Source organism: Dermacentor albipictus, chromosome 5 (assembly GCF_038994185.2).
Source record: "Dermacentor albipictus isolate Rhodes 1998 colony chromosome 5, USDA_Dalb.pri_finalv2, whole genome shotgun sequence".
Taxonomy (NCBI): domain Eukaryota; kingdom Metazoa; phylum Arthropoda; class Arachnida; order Ixodida; family Ixodidae; genus Dermacentor; species Dermacentor albipictus.
Window position 1 is genome coordinate 88,369,071 of NC_091825.1, and position 14,983 is coordinate 88,384,053.

The 14,983-nt window shown below is 46.1% G+C and overlaps 1 protein-coding gene across 3 annotated transcripts in view; it reads left to right on the plus strand.

The window, feature by feature from the left end:
* The window catches only part of LOC135906851 (sodium-coupled monocarboxylate transporter 1-like), an 80,300-nt gene extending 66,075 nt beyond the window's left edge, over window positions 1-14,225 (plus strand). For all 3 annotated transcript variants that reach the window (XM_070538526.1, XM_065438457.2, XM_065438458.2), the window contains 4 exons: window positions 3,169-3,335; window positions 6,101-6,198; window positions 12,155-12,273; window positions 14,140-14,225. In XM_070538526.1, the coding sequence (XP_070394627.1) occupies window positions 3,169-3,335; window positions 6,101-6,198; window positions 12,155-12,273; window positions 14,140-14,190 (435 nt within the window). In that variant the 3' untranslated portion in view covers window positions 14,191-14,225. The remainder of the gene's footprint in view (window positions 1-3,168; window positions 3,336-6,100; window positions 6,199-12,154; window positions 12,274-14,139) is intronic.
* The last annotated feature ends 758 nt before the right edge of the window (window positions 14,226-14,983 follow it).

The window sequence follows — 14,983 nt, forward strand, 5'->3', positions numbered from 1 at the left end:
ATATATATATATATATATATATATATATATATATATATATATATATATATATATATTTATATATATATATATATATATATATATATATATATATATATATATATATATATATATATATATATATATACACATACACGCGACGAAAGCCCTTTTATTACTTCAACACACACATAAATCTAAGCGAGCGTCCAATCTGCGATTGGTAAGACCTTCAAACACCATAAAGCGCCCATAAAACACAACAGAAACGAACATTATTGAATAGTGGCGTATACACGCATATCATTGCGAGCAGCCATAGCTGCGCTTCTGCTTTGCCTAAACGAGACCGGATTGTGTGCAAAAAAAAAAAAAAGAAGTGTGTGTGTGTGGAAGGGGAGGGGGTAGGCTGCGTTACACTGTGGACTGTCTGACATTGTATATCTGCTTATGTGATACCTACACTGCGTGCGATGGCGTAGTGCCTTGCTAGGTAACCTTATCGCTCATCCATCGCTCGGTACTTCTTTTCTCTAACCTTTCATACCCCTCTCGCCCTTCCGCAGTACAGGGTAGCCAACTGGAGACATGCTTCGGTTAACATCACCGCCCTTCCTTTGTTTTTTATATCTCCCTCTCTCTCCTTCGGGGCCAAAGTGGTCCTCGTCCGTCGTCACCAGCAATTTTTTTTTATCCTAGGATTGTAGGACCATTACCAAGGCATACGCAGGTGAACCTGCCTATGTCAGAAAACGGCAATGGGCCAGGCAGTGCGGCTGTTGTTTTGTTGAACTAAGATGGCGATTTGGGCGCGTTCATTGAAATTAACGATTTCAAAATAGGGCAGAAATATTATATATATATATATATATATATATATATATATATATATATATATATATATATATATATATATATATATGCAAGACTAAATTTATTTCATATCTTGATTTCTTTTTCTTTTCATTTTTACGTTTTCCGAGAGACGCGGAAGGAAGCAGCGACCGAATTGCAATGACGTTTCGGCGCCAAGCGGGAACCTTGTCCACAATAAGCCCAGTGAAAGAAACACGGTGTTGTTAAAGCGATATTATTTTGAAAGATATAAATAAATATTTATTTGCTTCGTTTATTACAAGGACAGTGGTGCACGCGGTGGACAAGGCTCCCATGCGGGAGCCGTGACGTGATTAAATTTGCTGTAACTTCCGGTTGGTGCTTCACTTCGCGTCTTTGAACAACATGCACGTGTTTGTGTGTTCGCTTCGACGTAAATAGTTCTTTTATTATTTTTTTGCTTTATTTTTTCGCGATAATTCTTGATTACTAGCTCCATACCCACCTCGAAAGTTCTCTGCCAGGGGAACTATCGCCCACACCATTTCACACCATTTTCATGGGGCATAGTGACAGCCTGTACAGTAGCGAAATAGCGTATCAGGAAGCAAATGCGCCCAATATCTCCACCCTATGCACGAGATAAACCTATACCAATGACTTCTCTGGTCACCGGTGAAGTGACTTAAAAGTAAGAGACTCCCTAAATCGTATTACATTGATAAAGACATTCTTTCAAAACTCTGTTTTCGTTATTATCACAATTAGGGGCTGATTATTAGAACAGAGAAAGTAATGGTTCTATATATTGCATTTCTGGCCGAAATCTGTGCCGTCAGTGGGACGTCACAGATTTTTAAAAAATCGTATTTGCATCGTTGCGACGCTGCCACAGTTATCGAAACTTGCTAAGTTTAGCCGTTTGCTCTTTTAGAATGCAATGCATTTCATCTTCATTGGAAAAATATTACTAGATCCGAGCAATAAACGCTGTAGAATACAAATTACATCAATGCGAGCTGGTGCTTTAACTTCAAAGTGGCGTCGCCACCAGCGATCGTACTTTCCGTCTTTTAATTCTAGCTACTAAGCTTACCAAGCTTAGCAATTTGCTACCCTAAACGTGGGGAGGGGAAATGGGGAGTGAAAGAAAGAAGACACGAGTCTATAGCGCACTTTCACATGCACTAAGCCAGGTGTAGCATATCTAAAGTCGGGCACTCAAGTCTGTGGCCTTCAGGTACTGTAGAAGAGCTCAAATGGATTCCTGGGCTGATTAGCTGTGAGGCTAGGCTACCAAGACCTTTGCTTCTGTAAATGGCCTATCATCCAGTCTATTGAAGGTACAGTATAGAGAATGGCGTTGTTTATCGAAGCAAGAACGGTGGTACAGATGATCTATGGCTGCTTCACACTTGCACTTAGCGCAAATGGGTGAGTCCACCATTCAAGTGCGATAGATGTAGGAGTTAGTAAAGGCTACTACTACCCACAGCAGGCACAACAGTGTTGCGTCGCGTCATGAAAAGTTTGTTGGTACTTGCAGTTTCAGTGATGGGTAGAGGCTGCGTAATCGACAGTTTGAGTCCTGCGTGGTATGCCGGCAACTCAGCCCGATGGTACGCGTGATATTGCGAAACTCGCTTGCAGTGCCTATACTTTCGATAAAGGTATAAGGAGTGTCGGTGCTCCAGCCTGGGCACGTCGGGCAGCGTCATCGGCGAGGTGATTACCAACGATGCCATAATTTCCGGACAGCCTCCGAAAGATTATGGCATGTCCTCGTTCAGAAACGCAATGCCAAATTTCGTTGATATGGGACACCAATTGGTCGTAATTTCCGCGTCATAAATTTCGTACGCTTTAGATGGATGCTTTCGATTGCCCCTTTGCTAGGCGGTTCTTTTTTCGATGTATTACACAGCATCGCGAAGAGCGGCCAAGTTCGCAAACTGTTAGATGTTGTGACGCGTGAACTCTTAAACTTGATGACAACCGATAAAAACGCTATAATAATGGCACACTTCGGACTTGCCGAAACCGAACCGTCCATTTAAACATGGATTCGGTTACCGCACGAATTGTGCAAAAGCTTCGATGTGATCTGTTCGAGAGCCGCGGAGATCAGGCTATCCTTCGCAAGTCCTGTAACCGCAAGGTACACCTGAGGCTTTTTTTCAAGCGCCAACAGAGGGGATGGCGTTCTTGTTGCGGGCGAGTATCTCGATGACAAAGAGCGCTGGTCAGCCGCAACCGATCAGGAAAACGCTGCCTCGGGAATGTGCACGCATCAGCGCACTATATACGCACTATACACGCACTATACACGCACTATATACGCACTGTATGCAGGGTGCCATCACGGGAATCGTGGTGGCCATGGCCACGTCCTGGTGGCTGGCCCTTGGCTCCATCGTGTACCCGCGCGACGCGGACGACCTGCCCACGTCCACCACCGGGTGCACCGAGTTCAACCAGACCCTCACGGCCGGCTCGTACGACCCTCCGCCGTTACCGAGGTGAGCGGGTGGCACGGTGCGGGCACCGAGCTCGCCGATGAGTGGTGTCGTTGAGCTTCCGAGTGGATCGCTCGGTAAGCGAGCCCCGTCCCGCGTCCATAGTTCTCTATACACGCAAACGCTGCGCCGAGATGCACGTATACGGCGTTTAGCCGGTAGCGTTTTTGCGAAGAGATGAGCAAAACAACGTCTACGTGCTCGTTTGCAAGTTGTTACGAACTAGCGGCGCAGTCTAGACCGGTTATAACGAACATGCTTACCCGCTTGAAATATTTCTATATATCGAGTTAGTCGTTATATTCACACTCGCGTATAACAGCTGAAGATAAGCTTTGTGGTGCGTTCGTTTATGTACGAATTTGTTACCTCCTGCAGTGCAGAAAACAAGCAAGGAAGAAATACAGTTCTTGAAAAACAGAACTGCCCGTAGTATATTGAGTAATTAATTACTTGTGCCCTTGAACTTATTCAAAACGTCTCTATAAAAATGGCCTGCTCGAGTAGCGTCATTGCGTAGACCCGCTCCAATCTACTTCTCTCAATGTCACTGCAGCACAGGCGCAGCGCATCCACAGCGGAAAGTGCATCCTGAAATCCACGAAATGCAAACGTCTTTATGGCGCTGGTAGTGGGCATGCCGAATGAGTTACACTCATTGCCCAGCTCCTTACGAGAGAGGTATTTTACGCGGGTATCGGTCAGTACAGTTTAAGTGTCCGATGTAGAGAATATTATCCGGGTTCATTATAATCGCGTTCGAGTGCATGCAGTGACGCAGCGCCAATTTCGAGTGTTCTAGGCGAGCGTGACTACGGGGCTGTACACTATAGGCCACTCTAACGAAAGCAAAATCACAGCAGCGGATTGCTTTCGTAGACGAGAAAGGTGGCTGATTCCCTAGGAACGATCATGAACACTATCTTCAAAGACGCCGTGATCAGGTGGTTGGGCAAGAGTAGTAGTTTGTGGTTTGTTCGCGCATTCAACCCTTCCACCACAAGAACATTTCAGCACGAACAAAACAACATGTACTCATATATATGGTAATCGGGGCGTGAAAGTTGTCGTTGATGTGTAGTTACGACTAAGTCAGTGACGTTCAGGGGGTTAAAAAACGTGTCGGGGCCTCTCTCCACGTATTGGCATTCTTTAAACTGTAGCATATCAGATGGCCTAAACGTTTGCGTCCGTTTCGCGTTTAACGTCCACAGGTGACTTCAGGAACCAGGTCCCCTGATACCGACGTGTAATGGACCGTCTTCTGGACCAGCCAGGTGGTCATCAACTCTTATCACTTCTTGTATACTCTGTTGGACATTATATAACTGCATCTGCGGTATCAGTTTCTAGTGCTACAGTTTATATGCGTTACCGCCTTTCGCGTTAACGTGGAAACCTATCTTTCCTTTTTAACTCTTTCACTTCATATCGTTGTTCTCACCCACGAAAAGGTGCAACTAACTTGATGTGCAACTGCGTACGCTAAACAGATATTGAGCAAGTTCAAACTAGTGGGCGCATGTCCCGCACACCTGCGTGAGGCAAGCCTCGAAGCCAGCTATTTCTGCAGCGCCTAGCTGGTTCTTTGAATTGAAGTTTACTTTTTGTTTCTTGAAAGTAAGATGTAACAGAAGCAAGAGGCGAATTGGTATGACAGGGCATCAGCTGCGCTACAATACTGTTGACAATGATTCACAAAACAAGATTACGAAACATTGGCAGTGCACTTTATACGCGAAGGGCAAACGCCTGTTACATTGAACATAATATTGGTTAATTACCAGCATTAGAAGTGGAAACTCATAAGCATTAAGTAAAATAACGCAGCAATAGTAAACGTAGCACATCAGCATCCGTAAACAGAAGTAGCAGTTGTGTGGGGTACAAGTGAATGAAAACAGTGGCGACATTTACTTTCACGCCACAGCAATCAAAACAAGGTACCGAATACAACGCTTGCAGTTATACAATGCTACATAGCTGCCGTTACAGTTGTACTAAATCGTTGCCGATTATCCTGTCTTAAATATCCTTGTTAAATTTTCGCATAGCAGGAGGAGCATAGAAAGATAAATGGTTTAAATGGTCAATACTGCGGAATTAATATTTGTGACCCTCACGTTTTGCGTGCGGTTAGTTAAATAACTAATCTTACACAAGTCCTCTCACGCCATAACAATATAACTTAAGCATTTCACGTTGAACATAATCAAAGACCTTCGGATGTCTACAGGCATTGATTCTGAATCTGCTCAACATGAAATCCTTAAACTTTAAAGCTTCAGACACACTAGTAAAGCTTATTCCAGTCGCCAGTCACACCGGCGACCAGAAAATCTACGTGGCGCGACCGGAAAAAATTCTCTCCACGAACATCGGTCCTACACCGATCTACGTCGCCGGAAAAAAAGAAAGCGTCTCTTGTCGCAAGCCAATCAAAATGCGAGCCTTTTGCCTTGCTGGCTCGCTGTGAAAGCTAAGCTTCCCAATTCAGTAGATGCGTGGAATCAGCGTATTTTTTTTTTTCTTTGATACACACATGTACTACCGAATACTCATGCGCGCTAACCGCGAATTGCGAACAAACCTGCGAGAAGTGACCTTGAGAGCTTCCGTCAAGGCACTGCGCGTCCCGCGAGAGCTGGCGGGCGACAATGAACATTTGGCCGTGCGTAACGAGAGCTCGATCCAGCCCTTCGACGTTGTGTTTTCATACAAAGTGCGAACTTTGTAGCATCTTTTTATTATTATTTTTCTGCACGCAGTGGAATCTTCCAGTTCTACCACATCTCGTTCATCTGGATCGGCATCGTCGGCTTCCTCACGCACATGGTGGTGTCGCTAGCAGTCAGCCTCGTTTTCGGTGAGTCCATCGGCGAGTACCCGTATGCGCGAAGGGAGATAACGAAGACTGTTGCAGCAGGCACGTACCCAGGATTTTTTTTTTTTTACAGAGGAGAGGGGTAGGTAACTTTTCTATGCAAATGAGGGGTGATGTACTTTTACCAGTACAGACGTTAACGATTCCCACCGTTCGCTATAAAGGCGCGTAAACCCGCAAAAGAGAAGTGAAATAAGGCGGATCTCACAAGTACGCCTGTTATATACACGTATCCTTTACTTGGCAAATCAGGAACCACATCAAATTGACTCGCCCAGGAAAGAAACGGACACAGCCAAGAAGAAGTAAAGAAATGAAAGCATAAACTGAAGATTTCTAGTAGTGTTTTTCTAATTAGCTTTGGAAAAATTATCGAGAAGGATACATTTGTAGAACAATCACAGTTATTTTGGATCCCTCGCTTACTGCTCTATCAAGTTAAGGGCCAAAGCCGACTCGTATTGTTATTTGGTAAGTTGCGTAACGATGCGTGGCCGTACCGTAAAACCGCGTAGAGCGCAGGACGCTGCAGTTCTAGACGTACAGCGCCCACCGCGGAAGGTTAGAAAAACACCGACATAAGCACAGCAGTGAAGTAGCTACGTCAGGCGGCTCGACTGATAACTGTAGAAGCGTCATTCAAAACACAGGCAACCATTCTCCACTTCCGGCGGTGTTTTCTCTACTCCCTTTTACAAATAATACAAAAATTTTAATGCATAAATATTTTCACAAAGAGCGGTTAAATGCGTTAATTCTTGCTTTTCCTTCCTGTTTGGCTGTTGTTTCGGCTCTATCTCTTAGAAGATCACCTAATTTTTAAACTTCTTGCGACTCTTACCTCCCGTTGCCGATTTCGCACGAAAAGTGCTGTACAATTAGGGCAAAAAACCAGACGAGGTAACGGGTGTCATTCATATTGCTTATGTGTTCAACGGTTATTGCAGGGTTTGTATGAAATTTTGATTTTTCTTCGGATGGCTGTGAAACGTAGATCGTCGAAAAGATATCAGTGGGGCCTTTCCAGCGGCAGAGCCTTGACATTTCGAAACGAACATCAAAATAATGAGAAAGCCGAAAACCAGCGCCTCCTCTATTTTTTTTCAATGCCAGCCAGATGCGGGCGATCCGATCGTTCACCACCCTTTCCTATTGTTCTTTCCTGCTCTCCCCCGTCGGCTAGTGTTCGCTCCTGCTTTACGGTCGCGGGGGAGAGTACCATCTGGGCGGCGCCTCACAGCGGAAGTCGGCGGAAGACTGACAGACGCGTGAAAGCCTGACACCTGACAGACGCAGGGACGGAGCGTCTACCACTTATCGGTAACGGCGTCGGCGCACCCTCAGACGCCTGCGTTAGGCAAGTAGGCGTGCCTAAATTAGTCGTACCATCTCGGTAGCGTCGCATCGCGGCAACTCGCTGAACGAAGGCGCACCAACGGCTCCCATTGGGGAGCGAGCGATTGCACTGGCATTGAAGAAGTAGAGGAGGTTTTGGCGAAAACATTCCGCCGTTCTTCAGCTGGGAGAATATCACTCTGTTTCACGCCCTCAGTTCAGTGTCCTCTCCCTTGACCCGATCAGCGATCGCTTCCAAGCCTCGGCCATAATAATGCTGTAACAGCAGCCCAGTGTTGACCGCCGAATAGCTGTGTAGTCTCAAGATTGATTTGACGGCGGTTTAGGAATATGGGTGAGGAGCGGTGACGTAGCCGGAGGGGAGGGGGGGGGTGTGAGATATGCCGCTTAACGGGAGGGGGAGGGGCAGGCCCCCCCGGGACCTCCTCCCTGGATACGTCCCTGTGTTGCTGGCTTTATTGTGGAGAATTACTTTACACGGGGACGCAATTTCGTTTATCTTTCCTTTATTTTGATGGAAAACCGTCAAACGGCTATTGGTTGAAGATAATGATAACCCCTCCCCAACCTGGACCAGGGGGTGCAAGCGAAGCTAGGGATCCGTGGCTCTTCGTTGTCGTAACGCCTCGGCTTCGTGCTCCCTCGCGGGGAGGTCGGCAAGTCGACGACGAGCCCTATCTCGAGCGACTTCCCGACGGCGTTCATCAAACGCCGCCTGTTCTTCGGTCGAACGCACGACGCGCTGCCCGCCCCTGCTGCCGTTCCTTCAACACAGCCCACTCTTCGACAGAACGAACCAAACGCGGCTTCCTCATCTGATTGCCCGGCCTGAACTGGCGGGAAACGGCGGGCGCGAGGCGAGCGAACACGCGATAACACCCTTTCCCTCCTCCGGAGGGAGGGGACGCCTGTGATTGGCTCGCGCCTTGCGCTGCGTCTACTTCTTCATGCATATAAAACCCCGCTTTAAAGGGCACGTATGATGAACCAACAGTGGCTGAATCGGTTAGCATGGCAATGTTTTTTCCAATGGCACTCGCCCGCAGTACACTCATTTCCAGCAGGACAGTAACGCCAGGCTGGATAGAATAGGTATATGTCTCAGCTGACCTAGTCCCTTTGCGCACAGCGTACGAGGTCCAACCCATTCAATTTAGTCACCACTATTTGGTAATGGCCGGGTTTCGAAGAAGTCAGGCAAAAGCCAATCGAACTGGAACCTGTGGAAGTTTACTATGAAGTTGCTGGATGACGAAGACTTTGTTAGCGTAGTAACGGAAAAATTAGACAAGCTACTCGCAGCACAGCCAACCGGCCTGGCAGCTGAATGGGAAGAATTTAAGCAGATGGTTAAAACAACAGCCATCGGAAAGAGTAGCTCCCTTAAGTATAACCAGAACGAAACTGAAAGCAAACTGCGCGAGCAACTACAATTCTTGATTAGTATGGAAAGCATCCAGACAGCTGTCCTTATGAAATAAGTAATAGGCGCTGAAGGTCAACTTGAAGGAATCGATGCCGAGAAGAACGATGCTGCGATTATACGTGCCAGATCCGAAAAACTATGGCTGCGGGAAAAACGAACGAAACCTGTGCTATCGAACGAAAAAAAGATACAGGTGCGGAAGGAAATCTGTCAAATAGCAAGCGTATTAAGCGTGTGACAGCCGAGCATTTCAGTAGCTTGCTAAGCCACCAAGATGATTTATAAGATGGCTTTCAGAAGCGATTCCTTCCATTTATGCCGAAGCTGGACGATGAAGTTAAAGCACGTCTCGAACGAAAGATTACTACGCGGGAAATAGAGGTCGCAATTGACGACTTGGCTTCAGGTAAAGCACCTGGGCCCGACGGCCTAGGTGCCGCCTTTTATAAGGCGCTTAAGGGTATAGTTGCTCCGATGCTGCTTAGAGTTTTCGTTGAAGCTTGTGACCCGAAACGAGTACCGTTATCCTTCACAACGTCGCACACTGCGCTCATACCGAAAAGTGATGATCCAGAAAAACGTCTGTTGGCGGGATCTTATCGCCTGATTAGCCTCGCCAACGTGACAACAAAATATTTATGAAAGTATTAGCGACTTCAAGGTCACACCAGACTTGCGGTATCAAAGACCGCTCTATCGCACCGAACGCTCTATCGCGACAAACGTAGTACATGTTGCCCGAAGTGTTCTTGAATGTGGCGACGCGCTTGATGTACCGGTGGCGATCATGCAGCTTGATCTGGCAAAAGTTTCTGACCACGTCTCGCACTAGATCCTCTTTTGCATTTTAGAGCATTCAAACGTGAGTCAGGTAATACTAGAGAGCTTTACGATGGCGTACACGAATTGCACAACACGCATTGTTGTCAATGGTGAACTTACAACCTGTGCGTTCGCTCTTCGGTGAGGCAGGGATTCCAACTTTCGCGCTTGTTGTATGCAGCTTACCTCGAGCCACTCTGCTCAGCCATCGCTTACAATGAAGATATAATAGGCTTTAGGCTGCAGGCTGCACATGTAAACATATTGGCTTACGCAGAAGATATCGGCGTCTTTTGCTCAGACAGGGAGATCATTGAACAAGCCACGAATGTTGTTGAAACCCTTTGCGAATGTACCGGAGCCCAGATTAACTGAGATAAGAGTTACGGCTTTCACATGGCGACTGGGAATACATGCCGGAACACTTCTCTCGTTTACGTTGGTCGACTGCTCCAACGCAGTACCTCGGAGTGCCACTTGATTGTTACCGCGATCCTGAAGCGTACTGGACTGATCAAGTATTGAGTGCAAGAGAAAAGACTGCGGCGTGGCAAGGCGGGCAATTGTTCATGTTTTCAGGAGCCACTGTCTGCAACTTGTTTCCTACTTCCAAGATCCAATACGTCATAAATGCCTTATGTGCATCGCGAGTAAGCAAACAAAATAATCACCGTGCTTTCGCCGTTTTTATTTAGGCGTCGACATGGGAGCGCACCAGTCGAACGAATTTGTTCCGTCCAGTCGAGAAAGGTGGGCTAGTACTCGTTCACTTGTTTCTGCGACAGATTTTATCGCGGTTCATTTATTTGTATGACCAAAACGATCAGTTTCTTTGCACTGTCACATAAGCGAGGCTATGGCGATTTCTTCCAGGATTTATTGTGACGTCATGTGAAAACATGTGCGGAACAGTAACTGGGTATCTGCGAGAAGTGATGCTCTCATACAGGTTGTTAAACGTGCGCTTTTTGCAACAGTACTTGTACAGCGTTAGCAAGAAGGAACTATATGAGGACCTTGTTGAAAACATGCTTCCAGTACATTTGTACCGCTTGCCACATCGTGCGGACCCAGGACAAGATGTGCTAAATAGAGTAAAGAAAATGCCAGTATCACCTTCAGTTAAAAGCTTCTTTTAAGTACATACCAGCACACTTCCAGTTAAGACCTGGCTTGGAGGTAAATGCATCTTCGTACCTTGGACAACTGACTGTTATTTATTCAAGAAACCCGAAACAATCGAACATGTATTCCTAGACTGTTTGGGCCCTATGTTTGTGTCTGTAAGCAAACATTTTCGTATATATTTAGATATATGTACATGACGTACATTATGTATGTATGTCTGAAAGCGGTGTATCGCGCGCTCTCTGATCCACCAGAACGGATATCTGTATTTGAATATATATATACATATATATGGTCGTTGCTGTAGGCATACGGTATACGCGGACTATATTGCCATTATATAGCTAAAGTTGCTCGTACGTTGTCTGAAATTCTTGACAACGTTATTCCTCGGAATGTTTTTAATTAATGCCCTCGCCAGCCTTTCGGCTGCCGCCTAACGAAAACGCTTACACTGCATGGTGTGCGACAAAATAATAGTGTTTAAAAAAAATGGGATGAAATGAAACGAGCTTCCACACCAGAAAAATAACGCGCCGCTTTATAGACAGTTATATATTATCCAAGATCATGTGAAAGAGGTTTATTTGTTCTTGTTCATCAAGTAACTGCTGAGGAACAAGAAGGTACAGGCAACGTCAAAAGCCACCTTGCCCAAAACACAGTTGAGAAATTGAGACTACCCATTTTCTCATATAACACCGTACACACATAGCACAAAGAAACATACTCAGTCTGCAGAAACGATCACAGAGCGAAATTATAACACACCGCTGCTAATACACATATATTTGGCACGCGTACTTGTTTGTCGTTATCTGGTGACATCATTTCACCTGCTAACAAATGTTAAACGTTATCGCTCAGCGCAAGACGCGCTTTTCTGTATCGAAAGCGTCTCATTTGTTATCCCGGGTTGTCTCTGTTGACTATGTTTTTCGTCGAGCCTTGTGTGGTCAGGTCGGGTGCACGACACGAATAGCGGTGCAAATTCTAGACCTTACGCGAGCGCCAGTGATTTCGTTGGAAGGGTCAACGAGCCACGTATATATAGCCAACGCCTCCTCTCATATACAGGTTTTTTTAATGGCTCACGGGTTATATGTACAACCTTTTCGAGAATTATCACTCGAAGACCGCATCGTAGATAAGTCTACAACCTAATGCTAATGACGATCGCTCACGTTAATTTGTACCGGCTCGCAGAACGCAACGAGAAGGAGGAAGTGAACCCCAAGTACATCTGCCCGTTCGTACGGCAGTACATGAGCAACTACGTCAAGAAGGGCACCGACAACGTACTCAAGGAGCCTCTCCCAACAACGGCAAGTATAAACGCGTGAACTTAAAGCGAGATTTACAGAAATAAGGCGCAAATCCGCCTTCGCACGTTTCCTTTCGTGACGGCACACTTGTTTGGCCTGCGTTCGAATCGCATTTCTGCCGTCCAGCTTCCCTTGCCTAGAAAAGCTCCCACCCATGTTCGCCGAGACAATCACTTATGCATACTTAGTCCGACGGATATGTGTTTGTCACGGCAGCCTTTGGTTGTTACCGACTGCGGCAGCTGAACCGTGTCCCTTACACGTTCACGAGAAACGAAAAATTATTTTTGTAAATAACGGGTCCTGAACTCCTCCGTTCTCAAGCATGCGCAGCGACTAAGAAGTGCAGGGTGAAGCGATTCGCGAGTGAGCAGTAAGCGCACCAATTACAGCTTTTGCAGCCCAAGAACAAGGAGCTCGGGCTTTCTGTTGCATGAACATTCCTGATTTCGTAGGAAATGACCACTTGTTTCATAATTATAAACTCCGTTTGCAATATTTCTGGCAATCCCACAACGGAGCATGTTGGGACTCCTCGTGGCCACAGAGTGGACTTAATTTATATTTTGGAGGGCGAGAACGCTGGAAACTTGAGTTGAATATTAAACGGGCAGTTCCTTCTGCCTTATTTTTTAAGGGGCGTACTTGTAAGCACTGGCAACGACGAATAATCGCCTTCTTTCTTTCTTTTTCTTTTTTGCACTCTTAGTCCACGAAGTTCTGTCCTCAGCTGTATTTAACATATAAAAGCTAGCGAGGTTCTAACTGAGCCATCCGCAGTGATCACCTCTGGTATACGGATAACGGACTCCCTCTTACGTCACACCATAACGTGCTAACTTGGCCCGGTTTGTACATGTCTGTTTTCTTACTCATTATTGTTTGTTTTAAACATATATGCATTTAAAAGGAAAGGGGAAGCGAGGAGCTGGTTGGCAAGTGCCACCGGTAGGGATACAGCACCTGCCCACTCTTCAGAAAGGGGGACAACGGGAAAGGAGAAAACAACGGGACGTGACCGAAGCAGCGTTTCGTCTGTCTCCGTAACGCCCCGTTGGTTGCACTGTTAATCGTTCTCTTAGGACGTTACATCACGTGAACACCCCGAGACATGTTACTTGATGGGCTCCGCAGCAGCAGTCTGTTTCAATACTCGTCGATATATTTGTGTGGCAAGGAATGCAAAAGCTACAAGGGCGCGCAGCTTCTGCTACGTATACTACTGCGCCAAATACTGCGGCTAAGTTTGATTAAGGAGGTCTTTTATGCCATCACCTACTATGGAACATCGCAATAACGAAATCGCATCGTAGGCAACCATACGTTTGTTATCTCAGATATTCCTTATGCGCGTGTATTAGTTGTGTGCTGATATTGGCGAGAAACATTTCATTTACATAGTTATAGCGGAAAGCTCGTAATAGGCGGGTATTTTAAACCTTCAGTTTCACAGCGCTTTCTGTTTCGGTTTCTAGCAGCACATACTGAATCACCATAGCTTTCTATTTGCGGTGGCTTCGCATTCCCTGAAACGGCGGAATAGTAGAGCAAAATAACTAAATTTCAAACGCAACACTGACGGCGGCATTTTATGTCTCATTTTATGGTGTGTTATAGCAAGGGAAACGTTTATTTATTTGTTTCGAAGCACAAACAAATGTGAGTGAGCCAGACTACAGGACTATTTTCGGGAGTGCTGTCAGGCGTGAGCTTTGCGTATGTGGCTACTGCTTCATTGCCACATAAATTTGTCCGAAAGTATAGCACTCCACTTACCGTATTTATCGTGGCAAACAAATGGCCGCTTGGTTACACAATGTACGTTTGCAACACCTGACGTTTTTCTTTCTTTATTTTCCCCCACAGAACGGAGTGTCACCGACAGAACTCAAGCGGCTGATGTCAGAGGACCAATAAAAAAATTGAAAAGAAAAATAGCCGCACCGGCTACATCACGTTTCACGGCTCAGTTACTTGTACATTGCTCGTCGTTGTTGACAACGAAGTCAATTTACGGTTGCGCTAAAAGGCGGAAATGCTGTTCGAAATGCTGCAAGTCGCATATTAGTTAAAAGAAGAGGAAAAAACAGCGTCGAATTCCGTCCGCGAAAGGCAACAAGTCTCAAATTCGCTTTCACGAGAACGAAGTAAAAAGATCGCCTGTCAAAGGTATACGAATGCGTTCCTCTTACGCTTAGTATATTATTAGCACGAACGCCAAGTAATGCTCACTTTAGACATTCATTTTCTTTTTCTGCCAGTTTTGACAAGTTCAGTGACAGCACTTGTTCAGTGGAACGCAGTCGTAGAAAAACTACCGGCGAGAGTGGCTTTAAAACACAGAGTTTCCTACAATAATTACTAGATGGAACTTTGGCGCTGCAATCGTTGAGTTTTTTGAGCTGCAGCAGACGCTGCGAACGCGCACAAACGCTCTCAATTCCAACGGTTCAGCTTGTCGAGGTGGCCGGATCGAAACGCGCCAAGTGTGCCAAGGCACTGGCTTGCCCGCGACGAATTCATAAGGGCGGTTTATGTCCCTTGTCGAAGCAAGCGTCCGTGGCGTAATGGTTGCGACATCTGACTTCTCTGCTGGAGGTTATGTGCTCGAATCCTGCCGTCGGGCAATTTTATTAATGACCCGCCGTGGTTGCTAAGTGGCTATGGCGTTAGGCTGCTGAGCACGAGGTCGCGGGATCGAATCCCGGCC